At 53.1% G+C, this 25687-nt stretch overlaps 2 protein-coding genes across 4 annotated transcripts in view; both read right to left on the reverse strand.

The window, feature by feature from the left end:
- LOC133358857 (SEC14-like protein 1) overlaps positions 1-12934 on the reverse strand; it is a 33857-nt gene extending 20923 nt beyond the window's left edge. For both annotated transcript variants that reach the window (XM_061577312.1, XM_061577311.1), the window contains exons 1-6: positions 12595-12934; positions 7500-7572; positions 4914-5063; positions 3792-3923; positions 3329-3457; positions 204-459 (exon numbers count right to left, since the gene is read on the reverse strand). In XM_061577312.1, coding sequence (XP_061433296.1) covers positions 204-459; positions 3329-3457; positions 3792-3923; positions 4914-5063; positions 7500-7562 — 730 coding nt within the window. In that variant the 5' untranslated portion in view covers positions 7563-7572; positions 12595-12934. The remainder of the gene's footprint in view (positions 1-203; positions 460-3328; positions 3458-3791; positions 3924-4913; positions 5064-7499; positions 7573-12594) is intronic.
- Positions 12935-17170: 4236 nt separating this feature from the next.
- On the reverse strand, positions 17171-25319 carry LOC133358836 (ubiquitin-like protein ATG12). Of its 2 annotated transcripts, XM_061577285.1 has the most exons (5): positions 25002-25319; positions 24740-24954; positions 21980-22116; positions 21724-21786; positions 17171-20484 (listed from the first exon to the last, which is right to left on the reverse strand). In XM_061577285.1, the coding sequence occupies exons 2-5, from the start codon at positions 24831-24833 to the stop codon at positions 20425-20427; spliced, it is 354 nt and encodes a 117-aa protein (XP_061433269.1). In that variant the 5' UTR covers positions 24834-24954; positions 25002-25319; the 3' UTR covers positions 17171-20424. The 2 variants fall into 2 exon arrangements, with proteins under 2 accessions (XP_061433269.1, XP_061433268.1); XM_061577284.1 differs by having other exon boundaries at positions 24740-25319.
- Between the last annotated feature and the right edge of the window lie 368 nt (positions 25320-25687).

A 25687-nucleotide genomic window follows, 5' to 3' on the forward strand; every position in this document is an offset into this window, starting at 1 on the left:
AGCGAGCACCTACGAAGGCCGGCACGCCACACAAGGGAGTGGGTGGCCAGCACCACGCCCGACCGCTTTTGTCTCCCGAGTGGCGATGTTTACGCACCGCACCAGCTGCTCGTTTGAGGCCGAGTCGACCTAGGGGAGGCCCAGGACCGGTTCAGATAATAATCGCACACAAACACAAAGTCTCACGACGCGCGCGCACTCACCGCTGGTCGTGCCGTCTCCTCCCTCCGCTCCTCCGTCCTCCCCGCCCGTTGTGATAGTCACCATGCCCGACCCCGCCGGCGCCACGGTGGGGAGCGTAGCGGCGGCGCCGGGGTCGGCCGTGGCCGCCGCCCTCAGCGCCACGGCCGCCACGATGGCCGGCGTGCCGTGCAGGCCCGGGGCGGCGTCCCACCGCGGCAGGTGAGACACGCCGAGGTCCTGCAGCTCCCGCAGGTAGAACTCGATCACCTCCTTTCCCTGCGTGCGGAACAAAGAAACAAAGGTCCCACCCCCGTCCGCGTAGCCTTTAAACTAAACAAAACAAACGATTTTTATGTTACTGGGTAAGGCTGTGTAGCTCTTTGTCAGAAGCGACCTGGCTATCACACGTAATGATAGCTCAACAAAGTGGCTGATCACCATGTGGACATTTAGAGCAGCCAAATAATCTGAACCCGTGACGCCGATTCTAAATGTGGGGGGGAAAGTGGAGGACCCGGAGAAAGATCCACGCAACCACGGGGAAAACCTGCAAACTCCAAATATACAGCAGCAGGCGTTAGGGTCGGGATGGAACCCACGACCTCCTGCGTGCCACCCTAATGAGGCGAGTGCTGTACGTATGCATACAGAACTTATTTTGCACCGTACGTAGCTAACCGTGCCAATCGGAGCACTGTTAGCGAGCAGAACCGATGAAGGCCGGCACGGCACACGAGAAGGTGAGTGACCAACTCCACACCCGGTTTGTCTTCGTCTCCCCAGGTGGCGATGTTTACATACTGCGGCAGGTCCTCATTTGAGGCCCAGTCGACCTTGGGGATGCTCAGGAACGGTTCAAAAACTCGCCACGGTTGTTGGTCACGAGCGGGAATCGAACTCGGGTCGCCGGGTTTCCGAGTGCAGCGCGTTAACTACGACACTACCGTTGCATGTGCAGATGTAAAAATGCATTCGTGCATAGACATAGACGATGACAAAGGCAAGACAACGATTTGCAGCAAGTGCTGCTAAGCGAGCAGCTAGACATACACTGTACATACACACAAGACAAAGATCCCCCGTAGTGCCTTGACGCGACTGCGGGGGCAAGTGCTGTTCACGAAAACCTATGAAGGCCGGCACGGCACACGAGGGGGTGGGTGGCCACCACCATGCCTGGCCGCCTTTGTCTCCCCTGTGGCGATGTTTACACACCGCACCGGGTAATCATTTTAGGCCGAGTCGACCTATTGGAGTGCCCAGCACCGATTCAGATAATCGTCACTGGTGTTGGCCGTGAGCGTGGATCGAACTCGGGTCGCCGGGTTCGGAGCGCAGCGTAGCGCTAACCACGTGTTGTGCACACACACAAACACTTTGTCTATGTTTGACATTCTCTCTCTCATGTCCCGACGGTGACCGACGCGGTTTCAAACGAAACGCCGCGTTACCTCATTGTTACCTCATCGTAGTGAGGATTGCTCCGCTCACCAGTGACCGAGCTGAAACGACGACGCTTCTGCACCACGTGACAACTTTAGCTCTTTGGCCACGTCGGGTGGTGGAGGGTTGCACGACACAGATATTCTGCGATCGTTACGTAGCGGCCAAACCCAAAAATCAATGATGAATTGTAAAATTGCCCGTGAACACCTACGACGTGATAAGTTAATGGGATTCAAATGAACAACGTCTAAACGACCCCGTGTACTCCACATAGCATTAAGTAAATCATATCTACAATTAATTTACCGTTCTACGAAATACGTGTATAATACAATAAAAATGTGCTCTGCTGTGACACTGCCGTGCCGTACCACGACCGCGCCGTATTTTACGGGGGGGGGGGAGGGGGGGGCTGGATGCCGCCACGGTACTCACCGTTGAGGGTGTGGGCGACGTCCTCCGAGAAGTAAAATGAACAAAACAAAACCAAGACGAGGCGAGCGACACAAAAAACAACGGGGGCGCAGGAAAGATGCGGTGGGCAAGCACAATGGAGCGGGAGGGGAGGGGGAGCGGAAGGTGGTGTAGAAGGAAGACAAAGGCGGAGGAGCAGAATGCAAGAAGGGCCAAAAGTGGAGTGAAGGGAAGACAAGAGCGGAGGAGCAGAAAGTGATTGAGACAGCGCTGGAGAGAGAGCGGGAGGCCGGCCTCCAGGGGAGCGGCACAGCGCACCGCCACCGCCACCTACTGCTGCTGCAGCAGCTGCCACCGGCTCTCGTGCTAAATTACTTTGTCATTTCATCAGGTAATGGTCCAGCTAACCACTGCATGTATAAAGACAAAGATTCCCCCCCTCACAGTGTAGCCTTAACAAGACTGTTGGGGAAAGTCCTCTTCGTGAGTAGCACCTACGAAGGCCGCACGGGACACGAGGGGGTGGGTGGCCAGCACCACGCCCGGCCGACTTTGTCTCCCTATAGTGGCGATGTTTACACACCGCACCAGGTTATCATTTGAGGCCGAGTCAACCTAGGGGAGGCCCAGGATCGGTTCAGATAAGCGTCACCGGTGTTGGCCGTGAGCGGGAATCAAACTCGGGTCACCGGGTTTATAGCGCAGCGTAGCGCTAACCGCGACACTACCGCACCCCACTGTATATATACACACACACACAGAGGCACAGATTGAACTCAATCGCCTCCTTACTCTGTAAAACAAATACAAAGGTCACTCGAATTAGCCTTGACAGGCTGCTTGAGCAAGTGCTATGAGCGAGCACCTCCGAAGGCCGGCACGGCACGAGAGGGGGCAATGCTCCGATATCACTCGTCTCAGATGTTCGCCGCAACAGGGAACTGAACCTCGGTCGCCGAGTTCATTAAGCGCAGCGTGCTCACCACTGTGCCACCGCTCCCCGTACACGAAGGCGAGACAAAGATCCCCCGTATAGCATTCACAGACTCTTGGGGTAAGTGCCGTTGGCGAGCACCAGAAGGCCAGAACGAAGGCCAGAACGGCACACACGAGGACGCGCACAGATACACACGCACACTTGACACACCACATTGCATACACAAACATAGTACCTACACACACACATTGTACACACACACACATTGTACACACACACACATTGTACATACACGCACATTGTACACACACACACACACGTACACACTACGGAGGGAGGGTGGCAGACCTTCTTGATGTTGGCTGTGTACTGCTTCATGGCCACTTTCTCCACCGAGCTCTCAAAGCCGAAGAAGGACTTGATGTCCAGGCTGGCCGTCTGCTCAAAGCACGTCCACTGATCATTGTCAGGGTGGACCTGAGGATGACAAAGAGAAAGATTCCCCATCTAGCCTACACAGACTATTGGGGCAAGTGCTGTTAGCCAGCACCTATGAAGGCCGGCACAGTAGATGACAATGTTGATGACAGAGATGTTAACGATACTGATGGTGATGTTGGTGATGATGTTTGCAACGATGATGATGTCGACGGTGATGACGCTTGTGACGATGGTGATGATGATGGTGATGATGACGGTGACGATGACGGTGATGATGACGGTGACGATGGTGATGATGACGGTGATGACGCTGGTGACGATGGTAATTATGATGGTGATGACGGTGACGATGACGAGTGGCGGCGCTCACGCTGTAGCTGCACTTCTCGTTGACGATGACGCGCGTGGCGAACGTCTCGTTGTGAGCCTCGATGTGCAGCGTGCGCTCGCGCCAGTTGAGCGTGTTCTTCTGGATGAAGAACACAAAGTCCACGCCGGCTATCTGCACGCACAAAAAGAACAAAGACCCCCCATACCCGTATAGATTAAAAACTCACTGCTTCACAACCGCCTCTGTGTTTCGTTTGTTGTGCTTACCCACCCCACCACACAACCGCGCCTCCAATTAGCACGGCTGGCTACGTACGGTGCAGAAGAAGTTCAGCGTACGTATGCACGTATCGCCTTTTAGAGAGAGTTGGGGCAAGCGCTGTTCGCGAGTAGCAGCACCTTATTAAGGCCGACTCGGCACACGAGAGTGGGGCAGCCAGCACCACGCCCGGCCACCTTTGTCTCCCACATGGCGATGTTTACGCACCGCACCACGAGTTGACCTGGGGAGGCCCGAGCTCAACTGGTATGAAGGAGGTAGTGAGTTACATCCCGACCTTGACGCCTGCTGCATATTTGGAGTTTGCATGCCTCTCTCTCCCCGTGGCCGTGTGGAGTTTTCTCCAGGTTCTCAAGTTTTTCCCTCCACATTCAGAATCAACATGCGTTTAAATTATTTGGCTGCTGTAAATGGAAGTCAAAATCGTAATTTTTTTATTTACTTTTGGTGACTCCGTACCACCGCGCACATAAACGCCACAAAATCCACCTGGCGCGGATCATTCTGTTGTCACATCGTCCAAGCACAGTGAGAATTAATGCGCAGAAGAAACAAAACTTTGATTAGCGCATCGCGTAGAGCTCGTCGAGAGGAATAGATCGCCGTATCGTTCGCCTTCAACGGACATAAAATGACGTCGCAACGCAGTTGATGCGAGAGCCGGTGGCTTATGGCATCCCGGGGTCCTGCCATAAGGTTCAAATGTCCACATGATGATGATATCAGCCACCTTGTTAAAAGCCAGGTCGCTTAAAAAAAAGAGCCACATTGCTCAGTGGACCTTACCTGTTAAAATCAAAAACTAATTTAGTTGAGTTTCAATTCGCATGAATGACGCTGTATGAAATTTAATTACTTAATGATAATTACGACAATGATCACCTTCTTGAGCAGGCGTGGTGCCTCCACGTTGAGCTTGCACCTCCTCTCGATGACGTGCAGAGCGCCGTCTTCGCTGCGCTGCTCCGCCAGACGCTCGCTCCCCACAAACACCGGGATGAGAGGGCAGGTGGGGAAGCGTCGCTCGTACGCCTGTCGCGTCACACACACACACAGAGACCCCCCCGTGTAGCCTTAACGTATCACAAAGACACACGAGGACAGAGACCCCCCCCTCACCCCGTGTAGCCTGAACGTATCACACACACACACACAGGGACAGGGATCCCCCGGGTGACCTTAACGGACCATTGGGGCAAGTGCTGGTTGTGAGCATCTATGAAAGCTGGCATGGCACACAAGGGGGTAGGTGGCCAGCGCCACGACCAAGCCACATTTGTCTACCGAGTGGCGATGTTTACACACCAAGCCAGGTGCTCATCTGAGGCCGAGTTGACCTAGGGGAGGCCCAGGACCGGTTCAGAAAATCGTCACTGGTGTTGATGGCCGTGAGCGGGAATCGAACTCGGGTCGCCGGGTTCGTAGCGTAGCGCTCACCGCTACACTACCGCTCCCCCCCCCCCCCCCCGACACAAACTCGCACACACAAACACATGAAACCACATGCATACATACACAGACATATTTCTCTCTAATAGGCTACATAACCTGTTGGGGCAAGCCTTTAAGGAGCAGTTTTGACCTTCTGAGACCCAGAAAGGTCGAACACCGCTCTCCAGTTTGCCTGCTTAAACAAAAAAGACCTCACGCCGACGGAAAATACCGGTTCCTACAGCCCAGGGGCTTAAAACTATTTAACCGCCGACTCGGCAAGACTGGCAACACAGCCCCCTCTGTTGATTTATTTACAGAGATATAGATACAAGCACAAACACCACGAGTGCACAATAGTTGGGGAACCGGAGCCTAAACAACCGCACCCACCACAACCGCTCTGAACGGTTGGGGCGAGCGCAGTTAGCGAGTAGCAGCGCCCGTGTGGGCCGGCACGGCACACGAGGGGGTGGGTGGCCATTACCACGCCCGGCCGCCTTTGTCTCCCTGGTGGAGATGTGCATACATCGCACCAGTCGATCGTCGGGGTCATAACGCAGTGTGCTAACCACTGCACCACCGCTCCTAACATAAGTGTGAACACACCCACATACCTTGTGCGTGCACAAAGACAAAGATCCATCATAGAGACTATTGGGGCAAGTGCTGTGGATCATATCAGTGATGTAAAAACCTGTAATGGGCCTCGTCTAGATAGACTCGGCCTCAAATGAGTACCTAGTGCGCTGTATAACACATCACCACTGGGGAGACAAAGGCGACTGGGCGTGGTCCTGCCCTCCCACCCCGTCGTGTGCCGTTACAGCCATCATAGGTGCTGCTCACTAACAGCATTTATCCCAACAGTCTGATGAGGATACAGGGGGGATGTTTCTCTTATTGTCTGTATACATTTGTGTGCACAAACAGGACTTTCCCAACATATTATGGAGGCTACACAGAGGATCTTTGCCTTTGCACATTACAGTATGCTTGCGCACGTAGGATGTGTTGTTCTTTGCGGAAGTAATGTGATATAGCTCGTGTTTACCCCCTGCTTGCAAAGGGTGACGCAGTTGATTTCTTGCCCAAGACAATTGGAACAGAACATTCGATACCCCAGACACAGTATTATTAGAAGCCTTTATTTAACCAGGTGAGAGCCCTTTGAGACTTACGTGAATGAATGAGTGGGTGAGTGTGGAAGTGAGTGAGGGGGTTATTAAGGGTGGGTGAGTGACAGCATGAATCAGTGGGTAAGTGAATGAGTGGTTGAGTACGTGGGTGAGCGAGTGGTTAAGCGAGTGGGTTTGTGAGTGGACGGGTCAGAGGGTGAACCGGTTGGTGAGTGGTTTAGTGTGCGAGTGAATGGGTGTGGGAATGTGCAATTGAGTTGGCGAGTGAGCGAGAAAGTAGCGTATAAGCGAGTAATTGCGTGAACTAATAAATGGGTGATTGCGTGTACAGTGTGTGTGTGTATATAACGTGTGTGTGACGAATATCTGAACCAATCTTGGGTCTCCCCGAGGTCGAATCAGCCTTAGATTAGTACCTGGTGCTGATGTGTAAACATCAGCACTAGGGAGACAAAGGCGGCCGGGTGTGGTTTGAGCCACCTTGTATATGTCAACAGCAGTACGTATGTGTATATGTATATGCGAGTATGTACATGTGTGTATGAGTGGTCTGTGTATGTATGTGTGTAAGTGAGCATGTATATATATGTGTATGAGCATGTATGTGGGAAGTGGCAGTGCAGCGGTAAGCGCGCTGCGCTACAAACTCGAGGACCCGGGTTCGATTCCTACCTCATGATCAATACCTTTGACGCTTATTCGATCTGGTCCTGGGACTCCCCTATGTTGACTCAGCCTCAAAAGATCACCTGGTGTGGTGTATAAACATTGTGACCTGGGGGGGGGGCGTGGTGCTGGCCACCCACCCCCCCCACATGAAGGCCGGCAAGGCACACGATCGGGGGAGCTTAGTCTTTGTGTACGAGTATGTATTTGTACGTATGTGTGTGCTTCTCACCGCCATCACCATCTCAAAGGGGAACTTGTAGACTCGCACAGGCGACTGGTACTGTTGAACCATGATGACTTATCTGCAACGGCACACACACGAGCACAGACACGGAGTTGCAGATCCACTTTACAATCTTAAATATTGTTGGGCCAAGTGCTGTTAGCGAGGAGTGCTGTTAAACATTGCCACTGCACACGGAGAGCGTGATCTAGCTCAACACCACATGCCTGGTCACCTTTGTCTCCCCAGTGCCTGGACTGAGACCATCTTCAACGGGCTACACACGGTGGCTAGGAGATGTTACCTTCGTCGCCTGGAATATAGGAGGTCGGGGGTTCGATCCCGACCCTGACGCCTGCTGTATATTTGGAGTTTGTGGTGAATTTAGATTATTTGGCTGCGATAAATGTCCACGTGATAAGCCACTTCGTTGAGCTATCATTTGTGATGACCAGGTCGCTTCTGAAAAATAAGCTAATAGCTCAGTGGGATTTACATGGCAAAATACAATTAGATTATTTTTCAAAAACAAAAATACAATTTGTAGTGGTTGTGTTTACCTTTCCTATTGTTTGCACTCATATTGTCTGTTTGTTTTTTTTTCTAACTTTCTGACCTCCGTGCTCCGACTGGACATCTGCAGAAAGAGCTTCATAGCTCATCGCATTCTTCCTGCAGTCTCAATAAAGATTCTGATCACAGGCAGGAAAGCTGCGTTGTAACCGCACCGACTCCGCACTCTTGACCTCCCTCTGTCAGGTCCATGACTCAAGCTCCCTCCAATCCATCTTTAAGGTCCATGACTCAAGCTCCCTCCAATCCATCTTTCAGGTCCATGACTCAAGCTCCCTCCAATCCATCTTTAAGGTCCATGACTCAAGCTCCTTCCAATCCATCTTTAAGGTCCATGACTCAAGCTCCCTCCAATCCATCTTTAAGGTCCATGACTCAAGCTCCCTCCAATCCATCTTTCAGGTCCATGACTCAAGCTCCCTCCAATCCATCTTTAAGGTCCATGACTCAAGCTCCTTCCAATCCATCTTTAAGGTCCATGACTTAAGCTCCCTCCAATCCATCTTTAAGGTCCATGACTCAAGCTCGCTCCAATCCATCTTTCAGGTCCATGACTCAAGCTCCCTCCAATCCATCTTTCAGGTCCATGACTCAAGCTCCCTCCAATCCATCTTTAAGGTCCATGACTCAAGCTCCCTCCAATCCATCTTTAAGGTCCATGACTCAAGCTCCCTCCAATCCATCTTTAAGGTCCATGACTCAAGCTCCCTCCAATCCATCTTTAAGGTCCATGACTCAAGCTCCCTCCAATCCATCTTTAAGGTCCATGACTCAAGCTCCCTCCAATCCATCTTTAAGGTCCATGACTCAAGCTCGCTCCAATCCATCTTTCAGGTCCATGACTCAAGCTCCCTCCAATCCATCTTTCAGGTCCATGACTCAAGCTCCCTCCAATCCATCTTTAAGGTCCATGACTCAAGCTCCCTCCAATCCATCTTTAAGGTCCATGACTCAAGCTCCCTCCAATCCATCTTTAAGGTCCATGACTCAAGCTCCCTCCAATCCATCTTTAAGGTCCATGACTCAAGCTCCCTTCCATCTATCGGAGCCTGGCTCCCCCCCCAACCCCCCTGTCTTGAAAGCCACTTTATGTGTTTAGTTTGTGGTCCCCCCCCCCCGCACATCCTACGTACGGTGCAGAAAGACGTTCAACATGCACACACACAGAGATCACAACACTACGCTCGGCGCTGTGACGAGGAAGCAAAGTGGAGTTAACTTCCCCTCGTGTGTTTCGCAACTGTATCGCCATCGCCGGACACATTGTACGTGGGGGCCACCACGCAGCCAATGTACAATGAGATGGACATTTCAGCTTCGCCTAAAACGACAAGATGACTCTTGACCTAAAGCTTTCGTGACTGCAGGAATTCACATTATTTGGGTGTTTTGGTGAAGCCACGTCGCAAGATTTTGATATTTTTCCTATCTACGTGGCTTTACCGAAGACCCAAAGGGCAAGATGACTGTCGGGGCAAGCGCTGTTCGCGAGCAGCAGCACCTACGGAGGCCGGCACACGAGGGGGCGGGTGGCCAGCACCATGAAATATGTACATGTGGCAGCCAACACGGCCAGAGAAGACTGCCTCGTGCGGAGATGGAGCGGTTACACCAGCTCGTGCGCAAGTGCTTGAGATGGATTGGTGCGCTGTGAGAGACAGAGACGAAGTGCCTTTCCAGCAGTGGATTTATTGCTACTTTAGCTGCTGATGATATTTTTTTTCGGGATATATTGTTTATTCATCTGCATAATTACATACACCTTACACGCAGAAATACACTCGCACATACAAGAACATGTACCTACACAAATACACACAAAGATTCCCCGTATAGCCTGGAGCGGACTGTTTGGGCAAGTGCGAATAGCACCAATTAAAGCCGGCACGGCACACGAGGGGGTCAGCGGCCAGCACCACGCCCGTACAAGCACACACATACACACGTGTATACACAGCCTTAATACGTGCTGCTGTTACACGAGCAATCTTTAAAGTAGCCCAAACGTAGACAAAGGTTGCCGGTCATAGTGCTAGCAACACAACCAGGGTGGTGTGGACTTGAGAACCATGATACATTTTTGCCCGTCTTCCCAGAGCTGATGCATTTAAGGCCGACTAGAGCTAGGGGAGGCCCACAAATCAGTTCAGACATCGCTCACCACTGAATATTTTCCACGGCCAGTTCGGAAATGGAACTGAACCCAAGTTGCCGGGTTTGTGGCGCAGTGCGCTAACCACTGCGTCCGCCCGCACATGCACACACACACACTAAGATCCCCCGTGTCGCCTCCAACAGACTGTTGGGGCAAGTGCTGCTAGCGAGCAACACCTATGAAGGCTGGCACGGCTCACGAAGGGGTGGGTAGCCAGCCACCACTCCCAGCCGCCTTTGTCTCACCAGTGGCGATGTTTACACACCGCACCAGGTACTCATTTGACCTAGGAGAGGTCCAGAACCGATTCAGATAATCGTCACCGGTGTTGGCCGCCACGAGAGGGAATCGAACTCGGGTGGCGGGGTTCGTTACGCAGGGCAGGGCGCTAACCGCTAGCCACGCACACACAATTCACGGAACACAACAGACCGCAAAACGTGTGCAAGGCTGCGCTTAAAGTCTCCCCCAGGCAGTGCTGGAAATGCAAAAATGTCTTCTTACGGGTGCCAGCAATCCCACCCAAACCACTAGTATAGAGCGCCAAGACTCTTCCCTACGTTATAGCAGGCACCACTGGGCACAGCAACGTCACATCTACAACTCTCACGATGGGAGCCAGCAAACCCATAGATCAATTCCCGAAACTGGGATTTTAAAGGTGTCGTGGCAGCAATACTTTAATTGCGCTTACGATGTGCAAACTCAGCAGTTGCCCATATATAGACAAAGATCTCCCGTGTAGCCTAAACAGACTGTAGGAGCAAGTGCTGTTAGCGAGTAGCACCTATGAAGGCCGGCACGGCACACGAGGGGGTGGGTGGCCAGCACCACGCCCGGCCGCCTTTGTCTCCCCAGTGGCGATGTTTACACACCGTACCAGGTACTCATTTGAGGCTGAGTCGACCTAGGGGAGGCCCGTGGCCGGTTCAGATAAGTCACTGGTGATGGCCGTGAACGGGAATCGAACTCGTGTCGCTGGGTTCGCTAACCGTTACACTATACGTCCACATATACATTCAATTACATACTTTTATAATGTACATTTTACATGTCTAAAACACGTACACATTATCACCGTACATATAGAAACATATTCGCAACTGATGATATCCGTGGCCGGGAATGTAACTCGCCGGGTTCTTAGCGCAGTGCAATAGACTGCCACAATCTCAAACGCAATATTGACACTCGCACACAAAGATCCCCCGTGTCGCCTTAATCCTGAACAGATTGCTGGCGCAAGCGCTGTGAGCCAGAATCACCTATGAAGGCCGGCACGGCACACGTGGGGGGATGGGTGGCCAGCACCACGCCCGGCCGCCTTTGTCTCCCCAGTGGTAATGTTTACACAGCACACCAGGTACTCGTTTGAGGCCAAGTCGACCTAGAGGAGGCCCAGGACCGGTTAAGATCATCGCCACCGCTCACGGCCTCGCACCTTTGCCGAGATCGTAGCGCAGCGCGCTAACCGCTCCCCCACCGCTCCCGACAAACAACAACAACAACACGGCCGCGATTCGCCACTTAGTGGCGGTGACGTCTCCACGGCGCCTGTGCCAGGCTAGGTGCACGCGCACACAAGAACATACACAGGGTCGGTGCGGGGAGGCTGGTGACGGAACGGCAGCCAGCAGAGGGAACGCGTCTACGCAGCGGCGGAGATGGAGCGATGTGCAGGCGGAGATGGAGCGATGGGCAAGCGGAGATGGAGCGATGTGCAAGCGGAGATGGAGCGATGGGCAAGCGGAGATGGAGCGATGTGCAGGCGGAGATGGAGCGATGGGCAAGCGGAGATGGAGCGATGGGCAAGCGGAGATGGAGCGATGTGCAAGCGGAGATGGAGCGATGTGCAAGCGGAGATGGAGCGATGTGCAAGCGGAGATGGAGCGATGTGCAGGCGGAGATGGAGCGATGTGCAAGCGGAGATGGAGCGATGTGCAAGTGGAGATGGAGCGATGTGCAGGCGGAGATGGAGCGATGTGCAAGCGGAGATGGAGCGATGTGCAAGCGGAGATGGAGCGATGTGCAAGCGGAGATGGAGCGATGTGCAGGCGGAGATGGAGCGATGTGCAGGCGGAGATGGAGCGATGTGCAAGCGGAGATGGAGCGATGTGCAGGCGGAGATGGAGCGATGTGCAAGCGGAGATGGAGCGATGTGCAGGCGGAGATGGAGCGATGTGCAAGCGGAGATGGATGGCAGTGAGAGTGTGGGGATGACTTAAGCCAGCAGTGGAGAGATCGCGGCTGATTATATTACACACACGATTACATTATACGTCAAACACATTACATACACGTACTCCGCATACACCTAAAACACATCAACTTTGACGGCTCAAAACAATCACAAAACCTTCATACATCTCTTACGTGACGTTAAGGAGTGAAGAAAACCGAACCCCGACGAGACGCCGTGCGGCCTAGCGCCTCCAGCGGGAAAACGGTCTTCTCTCCGGGCAGCGGCGCTAGGCGAGAGAGCTGGGGGCTCGGGTCGAGGGGATTTGTCCGAAATAAAACCTAAAAACTGTCGGCGAAAATACGCGGCGTACATTTCTGAGGCAGGATGAAGTCCGCCGAGCCAGACATGGCTGAGATTTGTTCGAAATTCAACTTTAAAACCGGGAGAATAATCTTCACTAACAGCGAACGACCGCACCGACCGACCAAACCGCCATGACGCAGGATGACGCCACTGACGTAGTGACGTCAATTGGCGTCGTGACGTCATCGCGCAATGCTGGCACGCACGATTTCAAAACGCGAGCAATAAACGACGGGGTGACGTCATTGCGCATTGCTGTCTATGTGTGCTGGGGGGTGGGTAATGCGGTGACGTCATCACGCATGGCTGTCATGGTGTGCTGGGGGGGTGGGTGATGCGGTGACGTCATCACGCATGGCTGTCATGGTGTGCTGGGGGGGTGGGTGATGCGGTGACGTCATCACGCATGGCTGTCATGGTGTGCTGGGGAGGTGGGTGATGCGGTGACGTCATCACGCAATGCTGACACGCACGGTTACATTGTCAATGCTTGGTTGGGGGGGGGGTATGCGATGACGTCATTACGTAATGGTGACGCGCATGGTTTCAGAGCCCAAGCTTTGCGTGCGGCGGATGCGTGATGACGTTTAATCGTGCTGACGTCATCACGCAATGCTGGCGAGTTCTGGTTTCATTGCGGGCAACGGTTTGAAGGACGGCGTCATGACGTCATCGCGCAGAGCGTGACGAGCGGGTCCGCGTGTTGACGCATTCACGCGTATTACGTAATCTTCTCTGTCACATGATGAGTTAAAACCCACCGCGTTCGTCCAAAACAAGTCTCTGTGTGTGTGTGGCTTGAAAAGCAACAACATAGAATATAGTTGGCGACGTTTCGGGCAACGACCCTTTTTCATGGCACATTCTTCATGGCACCAGAACATGTGCTATGGACGTGTTGTGAATGTGTTGTGAAGGGCCGTTGCCCGAAACGTCGTCTATTGCTTTCCGTGTTAACTCCAATACCAATACCCGCCATTCGCCAAGTGACGGTGACGTCACCACGGCGCCTGTGCCAGGCTAGGTGCACTTTGTGGCTGCCACGTGGAAGTGTCGTAGGCTCGCTGCTGGCAGCAGCAGGAGGAGCAGGAGGTCACGGGACAGACCCAGCGGGTGCCACGGGTCGACTGAGATGGCTGCACCACCACCTGTGCCAACTCGCTGCGTTTTATCTGCCCTGCGCTCCGCTCGTTGTTGTGAGCGTCACTCCTCTGCCCTCCGCTGTTGTTGCTGGAGGGCGACTGCCTCCAACTGCCCAGCAGCAGCAGCAGCATGGTCCTTCACGAGCCTCCCCACACGCACACACGTGGTGGTGGTGGTGGTGACATGGGTCGTGTCGAGTTGCTGCTGCCTGTGCCCGACTTGCCAACGCAGCGGCAGCAGGTTTGGCAGCATCGCCACAAGACGTCATGAAGCCACGAGTTGCGTGTTCCAGTCATCCGTCGACATTCTCCTGCCTCATCATCTGTCCATGAGGATTCACAGGATGCTGCAGACTGCAGGAGGAATCCGATGAGCTATGAAGCTCTTTTTAAAGCAGATGTCCCGTACGGGCACGGGGTCAGAACGTGACAACAACAAACACGACACAAACACACGATAGGCGTGCAAAGTATAGGAAATGTAAACAAATCACTCTAAACACACAAATAAATTTCTATTTTATTACGTAAAACCCACCGAGCCATCAGCTGCTTTAATTAATCCGCTCGTTCACCAGGAAAGCCTCATCCGTATTCGGGTTTTGTTGGGTCTCAAGATGATTTGCGAGGAGGCTCCCTGCCAAGTTGTCGCTGCAGCTGCTGCTGCCGCTGCTGCCGCTGTTGTTGTTGTTGTGTGAAGGCGGCCGAGTGATTTGCAGAGCAATGTTCCAGCGACGTTCAACCAATCCTCCTCCACCACCCGGCGACATCGCAGTGACCCAATCCGCCACGTGTCCATGGCCTGCGGTCACCAAAGGGGCCGACGATAAAAATGTAACCGAGATATCTTCTTGGTTCTTTCGGTAAAGTCACGTAGAATGGAAATAATAAAATTAAAACATAATAAAATCATTCTCAAGACGTTTCGGCCACAACGCAAGCAGCCGTCCTCAGTCTGAATTCAGACTCTGTCTTCTCGATAGACCTGTTCTTCACCTGAGGACGGCTGCTTGCGTTGTGGCCGAAACGTCGTGAGAATTATTTTATTGGTTTATTTTTATTATTTTATAATTTCCATTCTACGTGACTTTACCGAAAGAACCAAGAAGATGAATCCCTGCAGTCACGAAAACTTTAAATCGAAATTTAACCGAGACATCTTCTTGATTCTAGATTTGAAGCTTTCGTGACTGCAAGGATTCATACTCTTAGGTTTTTTCGGTAAAGTCACGTAGGTAAAAATACAAAATAAATAATAATAGAAATAAAATAATAAATCACGACGTTTCGGAGGCAACACAAGTCTCCGTCATCAGGTGGGACCGTCACAGCTAAATGTACTGTATCAAGTGAGGAAAAATCCAAGAGACAAGCCCTTAAATACAAGTTGAATTTTTCACTTGATACAGTAAATCTAGCTGTGACGGTCCCACCTGATGACGGAGACTTGTGTTGCCTCCGAAACGTGGTGATTTATTATTTTATTTCTATTATTTATATTTATTTTTACCTACGTTACTTTACCGAAAAAACCTAAGAGTATATCTTCTGGACTAAATATATTTATAGAGATTAAAGGTTCGGCAGCGGTGTAGATACAAAGATGACGAGTCATGTCAACCGTTTTGTTTTTCATGAGGTGAGAGAGAAATTAACACCGGAGATTACATTTTAGAGATTTGTTGAATTACGAAATTAGCAAAATAAACATCTACAAATGGTACAATCTCATTCTCAATCGAGAGTAGCGGGGCGAGAGAAGACAAAGGCGGCGTTGTTGTTGTTGTCCTGTGGTTGATCGGAGACAGTTTTTCTTAAATCAGCTTTAGCTTCGAAAAAGAACGCTCCTCTTCACAAGTTATTCCCAATATGGCAAGGTAGTTCCTGAGAGAAATGTAAACATTCGCAAAGCTGCCGATCAGCTCGTCAGATATTTGGGCTTTGAGCATATCTGCCACTGTTTCTTCTCTCTGCATACAAATGCAGAGAAACAGGAATCCATCATTTTTCGATTTAAATTTAATTGAGCGTTGTTTTTATTCTTTTTGCCACTTGTTGACTGCTCGTTGCAATTTCTTTGCAATGATAACAAGTCGTCCACTCGCTGTAAGGGAGGCATAATACACATAAAAGTAACGGTCAAACAAGGATTTCGGCTGAAACGAAAGTAAAGCAATGGCACGTGACCTTTTTCCCAGGATCAAAGTATGAAAAAGAAGGTTTAACCCTGTCTGGCAATAAAGCGGGAGGTGTTTAAAAAGTTCAAACATCAAACACCTTTTGCACGTAATCTAGTACTGCATTAACCACGGCACTTGTGGTGAACATGCCAACAAGACGTGCTCTGATAAGATTTGCATTGTCTGTGAAACTGATTGGCCTGCACCAGACAGCCTTCTTGTTGATGGCCTCGTCAGTGTCAGACCAGAGAACCCAGAGCGTGCATCAGCAAGTTGGCACAGTAGGGGGCACAGGTGGTGCATCAGTCAGTCATCTCAGTCAGTTGACCCGTGGCACCTGCTGGGTCTGCCCCGTGACCTCCTGCCAGCGGGCGTTCGACACTTCACGTGGCCTCAAGGTGCACATGACCTGGCACAAGCGTCGTGGTGACGGCACCGCCACTTAGTGGCGAATGGGGGTTGTTGTTGTATAGGTTGGGTAGAGCAGCGATATCCTGCGATACCCTGTGTGTCAGTATCAAAGTATGAAAAATAAACAAGTCAACATGGCGCTCGCCCTGCGGTCGTCCCGTCAGAACATTAAATGTGTTATAACAAATTAAATTAAATCTGTTATAACAATTTAAATGTTATAACATTTTTTAAAAAAATGTTCTGACGGGACGATCATTATCGATGAAAATTAACAGCATCCGTTTAACGCTGCGTCAATCGATACCTTTATAATTATAGTAACAATAAATAGTTTCAGAAACGTTCGCTTATCTGCGACACACAGAGTGCGCTCCCATAGAATGAGGGCACAGACTAAACAATGGAACGTATCAGTAATGACATCTGTCCACACTGCAGAACAGGGGGAGAATCACACAAATTCCACACTGCGGTTTGGCGGTGGCAACAGGCGGCTTCGTCCCAACTCCTCCAGCCGGGCGCGACTCAACGTGCGACTCCCAGGTGCGTTTCTGCGCGCACGGCAAGGACGCAGAGCCACAACCCAGCTCTCGCTGGGCCGCACGGACGCTCCTCGGGATGATGAAAAAGACTCGTACGCGAGTAAAAACAAATCACGCACCTTGGCACATAATTGAAACGCAAATTGTATTTACAAGCCAGTGTCTTTACAAGCGTTCTTTTTTTACAATAATATTAATAATGATGCATACTTTTTTTCCTTCCGTAATACCTCAACAACCCCGCGACAAGCAAATGTCACCAAGTTTGTGGCTGCGTCGCTGATGATGATGACCCCCAGGAATGGAAAAACCGATATCAGCACGGACAAGGAGCACCATCGGCACCGTCGACATCACCCTCGGGGTAACCGCAATCACCGCCACCATCACTCCGGGATGACTAAACTGAGAACCGAGTGATGTGCAGGCGGTCTCCCGATGACGACGGTTAGATATGACCACCACGGATCGATTTACCACGAAGAAACTGGGTTAACGATGCACCTTCTGACACGACTCCGAACAACGCTCGAACAGAGTCAGTCTGGTTTCCGATGCGACTTGGCGCGGAGCCTTTTGTTATTCTCGAGTATTTTTGTGGATTGTTGCCGATCAAAGCCGGTTGAATAGGGCCGAGAGAAGGAATAAAACGACATCGGCAAGTGACGAGTCGACTGCTTCTACCGCCGCTGGGAATAGAGGAGTCCGGTTTACGACGGACGGGGTTTCCAGGAACCCATTGTGGCGTCGTTAAAGCGGGGACCCGGCCTGCAATCGTATTCACATTTAAACAAAATTATATTTTCTTACCAGACGGGTGTCGCATCATCACGGAATGAAGAATGCGTTCGGAAAATATGGCAAGAGCAGTGCCAACCAATCCTTCGCAATGTTAAACGGCCCACGGAAGCGGATATCACAGAGTTACCTCCGAGATCCCTTTCTGATTCTTCCAAGTGGAACTCGGGTCCATACACAGTGGTGAGTGGCACTTTCCCGCTCGCTCCGCGATACGAGAGTGATCTACGTCGCGTGGCGGTCAAACTTTTAATTCTCAGAACTGGACTTAGCCAAATTCAGTGCAGAATAAAACGTGATGCGATCGGGGTTTTTGTGTGTGCAGCCGTTGGTGACCGGGGCTGAGAACATCAACTTAATGCACTCAAGAACCCAGTTTCATCAGAACCAAGCCTATGCGAGTCTTTGCATCTCTGTGCGAGTCTCAAGCTCCACAGGTGAATACATGGACCTTGGTGCAAGTTACTGCTGACCCGGCCGAGATCATTAGCCCCACTACGATTGACAACCCGGTGTAATCACAAGACGACCGAAACCCGGACTGGAACCCAGAAACTCAGCGGTGCTGGCTCAGCTTCTCCGACCTCCAAGCCACCCGGCCTCCCCTCCACGTGTGAAGCCAACACCCATGGTCATCTTACGAACATACTGGCCCTCGCCATGGTAACAAGGAATTTCCATCGCTGGATTAGTCAACAGAGGTGAGTGCCGCCCCTTTGCTCATTTGAGTAAATACAATTGCATGCAGTGGCCATGCCCTGCTGATGACTTATAATTTAAGTGAACCTCACTCAAGCCCAGATCCACAACGATGGAGGCCCAGTCATGCTGATGAGCACCAATAAGAGGGAACACCATTAAAAGGTCCACCGACACATTCCATCCGGTGACCGTTTCAATCGACGGAAATGATACTACCTCCATGGAGAGGTGTGAAACTAAAATAAATATATATACAGTACACCTTGATCATCAGCCAAGCTCTATCCACTGGCGGATGAAGGCCTCCCAAATTCGTTGCCATAAACTTCGTGGCCTCGCGATGAGCAGATTTCACCGTTCCATCTCCGTGGTGGTTGCCCTGCCGGTTGTTGTTCTCCCCTTTGGCTGCCGCTCCATCTCTAGCCACGAACGGCGGTTATCGTCACGTCCAATCACGTGACCCCGCTGTGGCTAGGAGATGTTAACTACCTCGCCTGGTATACAGGAGGTCGTCAGTTTGCGTGTGTCCCTCTCTCTCTTCATGGTCACGTAATTTTTTCTCTGGGTCCCCCGACTTTCCCCTCCACATTTAGAATCAATGTGCATTTAGAGTATTTGGATCCTGCTATAAATTGCCACAAAAGCCACTTCGTTGTGCTCGTGGGCTTTATTTTAGTTGAGTCCTTCCCAAGCCCACGTACTTTTCTTAAGTCAATGTGATGACTATATCAATTACAATATATACACACACACAAAGACAGAGATGCCCCGAATAGCCTTAACAGGCTGTTGGGGAAAGTGCTGTTAGCTAATAGCAGAACCTACGAAGGCCGGCACGGCGCACGAGAGGGTGGGTGGCCAGCACTACGCCCGGCCGCCTTTGTCTCCCCAGTCGCAATGTTTACACACCACACCAGATACTTATTTGAGGCAGAGTCGACCTAGGGGAGGCCCAGGACCGGTTCAGATGATCGTCACTGGTGTTGGCCGTGAGCGGGAATCAAACTCGAGTCGCCGTGTTCATAGTGCGGCGTAGCGCTGACCGCTACACGACACACAAATAAAACTCGCACACCTAAAACTTCAGAGACCATCGTAACTGTGTGGCTGATGTGGGAAGGTATTCATCCAGCGGTGATTGACAAAGCAGCTGCAATAACCTGTGGCTGTGTGTTTCTATGCGTCTCCCTGCCCCATTGGCAGCACTGAGCCAGCGATGGAAATTCCACATTCCCACGGTAGAGGCCAGTCTTTCCAAAGTCCAACCACTGCTGACATCCCACAAAGCGGTCCCCCAACTCAAGACGGCCAAGGCTGCGGCACAGGCGGCGGGTGGCGTAGTCTCCGTGTTACCGACGATGCCCAATCAGCGGCGAACCTCGTACAAGGTGGCGCTCGTTACACACAAAGTGCTCACCACAAATTAACCACAACACCTTGCCGATCTCGTCAAGGAGCATAAACCATCATCACGCGAACTCCGGTCTACCATCGAACAAAGACGGTCACCGCATCGCACGCTATCAGATGCACTTCTGCGGCCGTCTGGAACGCTCCTGTCGATATTAGGAAGCCACTGCGAGCCGCGCACGTTTAGTCGAGATTGAAAACTGATTTCTTTAAAACAGTTTTTTGTGTTTAGTTTGTTGTCCTCCCCCCCGCACCTCCGATTCGTGAGGTTGGCTCCGTACGGCGTGAAAAAAGTTCAATATACATACCCCGTTCTAAAACCCACAGCGACGATATCTGAAGTGGCTACTACGCCCATCAGGACGACTTCTCAAGAGGATGGAGCCGAGGTGGGGGGGGGGGGGGGGGTGTTGAGACCGGTTGATCTGCAGGAGGAGGAGATCCGGACGAAGAAGAAGAAGTAGAGTTGGTTAACCCCACGCTTGCGTCTTGCAGTAGTGTAGAACCAACTTTCCGTCGCTGCCGAAACACTGCGGGGATACACAGCAGAGCGCTCGGTGATACGATGGCACGTGTTACTTAAGACGGTGGCGAGATTTTGACTACCTAGCCTGGTGCACAGGAGGTCGTGGGTTTGATCCCGACCCCAGGCGCCTGCTGCTGCATGGATTTGTCTCCGGGTCCTCCGGTTTTTCTCACCATATTTATAAACACGCGTTTAGAGGATTTAGCTGCTAGAAATTTCCATGTAACGAGCCACTTCGTTGAGCTGTCATTTGTGATAACCAGGTCGCTGCTGAAAATGAGCTACACAGCTGAGTGGGCCTTACCTGGTAAAATATAAAACAATTCGTAGTTAAGAGTTTTATTGACCCCTTGAGAGGCCCCTGAGCGGTAAGTCCTCGCTTCACGCTTGGCGTTTACACGACACGTTTTTGCAACAACGCGGTACTATCAGCAGGAAATACTTTTCGCGGAACGCCCGCTGTCATAACGCAGAACGCGCTGCGCCATCATAACTTAGAACGAGCACCGCTACAACGTGGAATGTTCACCGTTATTACGCGGTTTCTGAGTGGTCAATGACGAACAACTTTCTTGAGCCGCGCAGCTGAGCGGTGCAGCGACATGGTAACGTGGAGCGATACGGCAGAAACGCGGTGGCCCCTCGGCTTTTTGTTACCCTTCGCCATCTTACTGCGCGGCGTGCAGAGTAGTCGTAGTAGTGACATCATCGTGTCTCGCCAAACTTCTTGGTCGCTGTTACATCGGCGACGTGGACATTGTTCTCGCTTGACACGTCTTTCGCTCAACGCGGCACTTTTCAGAATCGCGTCCACTGCTAGCACGTTAAACGACGATTTACTGTACAACAACAGTTAACATTAGTGTTGCGCTCATGTTAGTATTAGTGCTAGTGTTACAGCTAGTGGTGGTGTTAATGCTCATGTTAGTATTAGTGCTAGTGTTACAGCTAGTGGTGGTGTTAATGCTCACGTTAGTATTAGTGCTGGTGTTACAGCTTGTGGTGGTGTTAATGTTCATGTTAATGCTAGTGCTAGTGTTACAGCTAGTGGTGGTGTTAATGCTCACGTTAGTATTAGTGCTGGTGTTACAGCTTGTGGTGGTTATAACGCTCACGTTAAAAGCTAGGGTTAGTGTGAGTGGTAATGCGAGTATAATTGTGTGCGTGTTAGTTGCAACGCGAGTAAGAGTGCTAGTGGGAGTGCTACTCCTCGTGTCAAGTTCCGAGTCAAACTGGCCCTCACCTCAAACAGAGTTCCCACATCTTGGTCTGGAGCCGGAGCAAACGACTGATTCACGTAGAGAAACTGAAGCGAGATCAACAAAACAATCAGCACAGATAATACGGGGCAACACAGCACAGACTAAACAGCGCAGACTGCACGGCACAAGCTGAATGGCACAGGCTGCACAAACTGCTTTGGCCCCTGGGGCCCGGGGCTGGTGAAAGGGATGTGGGCCAGGGTAGCAAGGCCCCTGGGGACCAGGAGGTGCCCTCACCAGCGAGTCGGCGGCGTCACACTTGATGTACTTGCGCACGAACTGGATGATCCAGGCGACAGTCTTCCCCGTCTCCACGGACCACTTCTTCTGCTTCATGATGGGAGCGTCGCCCACCGCCTTCAGCAGCACGTCCACTGTGGGGGCCATGGCAGGGTGGGGGGGGGGGTGCAGAGACAGGGGGTAGACAGTAGGCTCCTGGTGGCCTTTAGCGAGGCCCCTGGTGACCTTTAGTGAGGCCCCTGGTGGCCTTTAGTGAGGCCCCTGGTGGCCTTTAGTGTGGCCCCTGGTGACCTTTAGTGAGGCCCCTGGGGGTTTTTAGTGAGGCCCCTGGGGGTTTTTAGTGAGGCCCCTGGGGGTTTTTAGTGAGGCCCCTGGTGACCTTTAGTGAGGCCCCTGGTGACCTTTAGTGAGGCCCCTGGTGGCCTTTAGTGAGGCCCCTGGTGGCCTTTAGCGAGGCCCCTGGTGGCCTTTAGTGTGGCCCCTGGTGGCCTTTAGTGTGGCCCCTGGTGGCCTTTAGTGAGGCCCCTGGTGGCCTTTAGCGAGGCCCCTGGTGGCCTTTAGCGAGGCCCCTGGTGGCCTTTAGTGAGGCCCCTGGTGGCCTTTAGTGAGGCCCCTGGTGGCCTTTAGCGAGGCCCCTGGTGGCCTTTAGCGAGGCCCCTGGTGGCCTTTAGTGTGGCCCCTGGTGGCCTTTAGTGAGGCCCCTGGGGGTTTTTAGTGAGGCCCCTGGTGGCCTTTAGTGAGGCCCCTGGTGGCCTTTAGCGAGGCCCCTGGTGGCCTTTAGCGAGGCCCCTGGTGGCCTTTAGTGTGGCCCCTGGTGGCCTTTAGTGAGGCCCCTGGGGGTTTTTAGTGAGGCCCCTGGTGACCTTTAGTGAGGCCCCTGGTGGCCTTTAGTGTGGCCCCTGGTGGCCTTTAGTGTGGCCCCTGGTGGCCTTTAGTCCGGCCCCTGGTGACCTTTAGTGAGGCCCCTGGTGACCTTTAGTGAGGCCCCTGGTGGCCTTTAGTGTGGCCCCTGGTGGCCTTTAGTGTGGCCCCTGGGGGTTTTTAGTGAGGCCCCTGGTGGCCTTTAGTGTGGCCCCTGGTGGCCTTTAGTGCGGCCCCTGGTGGCCTTTAGTGAGGCCCCTGGTGGCCTTTAGTGTGGCCCCTGGTGGCCTTTAGTGAGGCCCCTGGTGGCCTTTAGTGTGGCCCCTGGTGGCCTTTAGTGAGGCCCCTGGTGGCCTTTAGTGTGGCCCCTGGTGACCTTTAGTGAGGCCCCTGGTGGCCTTTAGTGTGGCCCCTGGTGGCCTTTAGTGAGGCCCCTGGTGGCCTTTAGTGTGGCCCCTGGTGGCCTTTAGTCCGGCCCCTGGTGACCTTTAGTGAGGCCCCTGGTGGCCTTTAGTGTGGCCCCTGGTGGCCTTTAGTGAGGCCCCTGGTGGCCTTTAGTGTGGCCCCTGGTGGCCTTTAGTCCGGCCCCTGGTGGCCTTTAGTGAGGCCCCTGGTGGCCTTTAGTGTGGCCCCTGGTGGCCTTTAGTGAGGCCCCTGGTGGCCTTTAGTCCGGCCCCTGGTGACCTTTAGTGAGGCCCCTGGTGACCTTTAGTGAGGCCCCTGGTGGCCTTTAGTGAGGCCCCTGGTGGCCTTTAGTGAGGCCCCTGGTGGCCTTTAGTGAGGCCCCTGGTGACCTTTAGTGAGGCCCCTGGTGGCCTTTAGTGAGGCCCCTGGTGGCCTTTAGTGAGGCCCCTGGTGGCCTTTAGTCCGGCCCCTGGTGACCTTTAGTGAGGCCCCTGGTGACCTTTAGTGAGGCCCCTGGTGGCCTATAGTGTGGCCTCTGGTGGCCTTTAGTGAGGCCCCTGGTGACCTTTAGTGTGGCCCCTGGTGACCTTTAGTGAGGCCCCTGGTGACCTTTAGTGTGGCCCCTGGTGGCCTTTAGTGAGGCCCCTGGTGACCTTTAGTGTGGCCCCTGGTGGCCTTTAGTGAGGCCCCTGGTGGCCTTTAGTGAGGCCCCTGGTGGCCCCTCTACAAATGAGTGAAGGACGCTGCTGGGCAGTTGGAGGCAGTCGCCCTCCAACAACAACAACAACAGAGGGCAGAGAAGCGACGCTCACAACAACGAGCGGAGCGCCGCGTGGCTAAAACACAGCGAGTTGGCACAGTAGGGGGCACAGGTGGTGCATCTGCTGGTCATACAGTCAGTCGACCCGTGCCACCTGCTGGGTCTGTCACGTGATCTCCTGCCAGCAGCGAGCCTTCGACACTTCACGTGGCAGCCACAAAGTGCACCTAGCCTGGCACAGGCGCCGAGCCGACGTCCCCGCCACGTGAAGGCGGTGTTGTGTGTGGGGCGCCCGGAGACCCGAGTTGGATTCCCACTCACGGCCAACATCAGTGGCGGGTTATCCGACTCGGGTCTGGGACACCTCCCACTTAGGTCGACTCAGACTCAAATGAGCACAGTACCTGGTGCGGTAAACATCGGCACGCCACGGGGGAGAGACAAAGGCGGTCAGGCGTGGTGATGGTCACCCACCCCCTCGTGTGCCTTGGCGGTCTTCTGGGCCACTCTCCCTATCCAACATGGCCTCCCCCACCACCACCACCACAACCACCACCTCCACCACAACCACCACCACCTCCCCATCCACCACCACCACCACACCCACCACAACCACCAACTCCCCACCCACCACCACCTCCACCACCACAACAACCACCACCACCACCACCTCCACCACCACCTCCACCACCACCACAACCTCCCACCACCACCACAACCACCCCACCCACCTTTCTTCCTCGCGCCCGGCAGAGGCGGAGTCGGAGTCGCCGCCACTTCGGCCGCCGCCTCGCCAGCGCCGGGCTCCGTGCTCTCGTCGGCCATGGCGAGGCCGCGCGTCGCTCGCGGCCCGCGGAGAGAGACGGCGGAGAGACAGAGAGACAGAGGAGAGACAGGGGAGAGAGACAGAGAGAGACGGCGGAGAGACAAGGAGAGAGACAGGGGAGGAGAGAGACGGCGGAGAGAGACAGGGGAGAGACAGGGGAGAGAGACGGAGAGAGACGGCGGAGAGAGACAGAGGAGAGAGACAGGGGAGAGACAGAGGAGAGAGACGGAGGAGAGACAGACGGCGGAGAGAGACAGGGGAGAGAGACGGCGGAGAGAGACAGAGGAGAGACAGAGGAGAGAGACAGAGGAGAGAGACGGAGGAGAGACAGACGGCGGAGAGAGACAGGGGAGAGAGACAGAGAGACACAGAGGAGGAGAGAGACACAGAGGAGGAGAGACAACGGAGAGAGACAGAGGAGAGACAGAGGGAGGAGAGAGACGGAGGCGACGAGGAAGAGATGCACAGAGTTTGGGGGTGGTTGTGAAGGGACCCCACGTGACTCCAGGACCACGTGACTGGCCCGGGGAGAGACCACGTGACAGAGGGCGAGGCTCAGAGAGCCAGACTCAGGCTCCCCTGTGATTATCAGGGTTCAGTGTTAATGAGTGAGGCTCATAGAGCCAGACTCAGGCTCCCCTGTGAGTCTCAGGGTTCAGTGTTAATGAGTGAGGCTCATAGAGCCAGACTCAGGCTCCCCTGTGAGTCTCAGGGTTCAGTGTTAATGAGTGAGGCTCATAGAGCCAGACTAAGGCTCCTCTGTGAGTCTCAGGGTTCAGTGGTAATGAGTGAGGCTCATAGAGCCAGACTCAGGCTCCCCTGTGATTCTCAGGGTTCAGTGTTAATGAGTGAG

The sequence above is a fragment of the Lethenteron reissneri genome, chromosome 63 (genome assembly GCF_015708825.2).
Source record: "Lethenteron reissneri isolate LAM-NWPU_2019-01 chromosome 63, ASM1570882v1, whole genome shotgun sequence".
NCBI lineage: Eukaryota > Metazoa > Chordata > Hyperoartia > Petromyzontiformes > Petromyzontidae > Lethenteron > Lethenteron reissneri.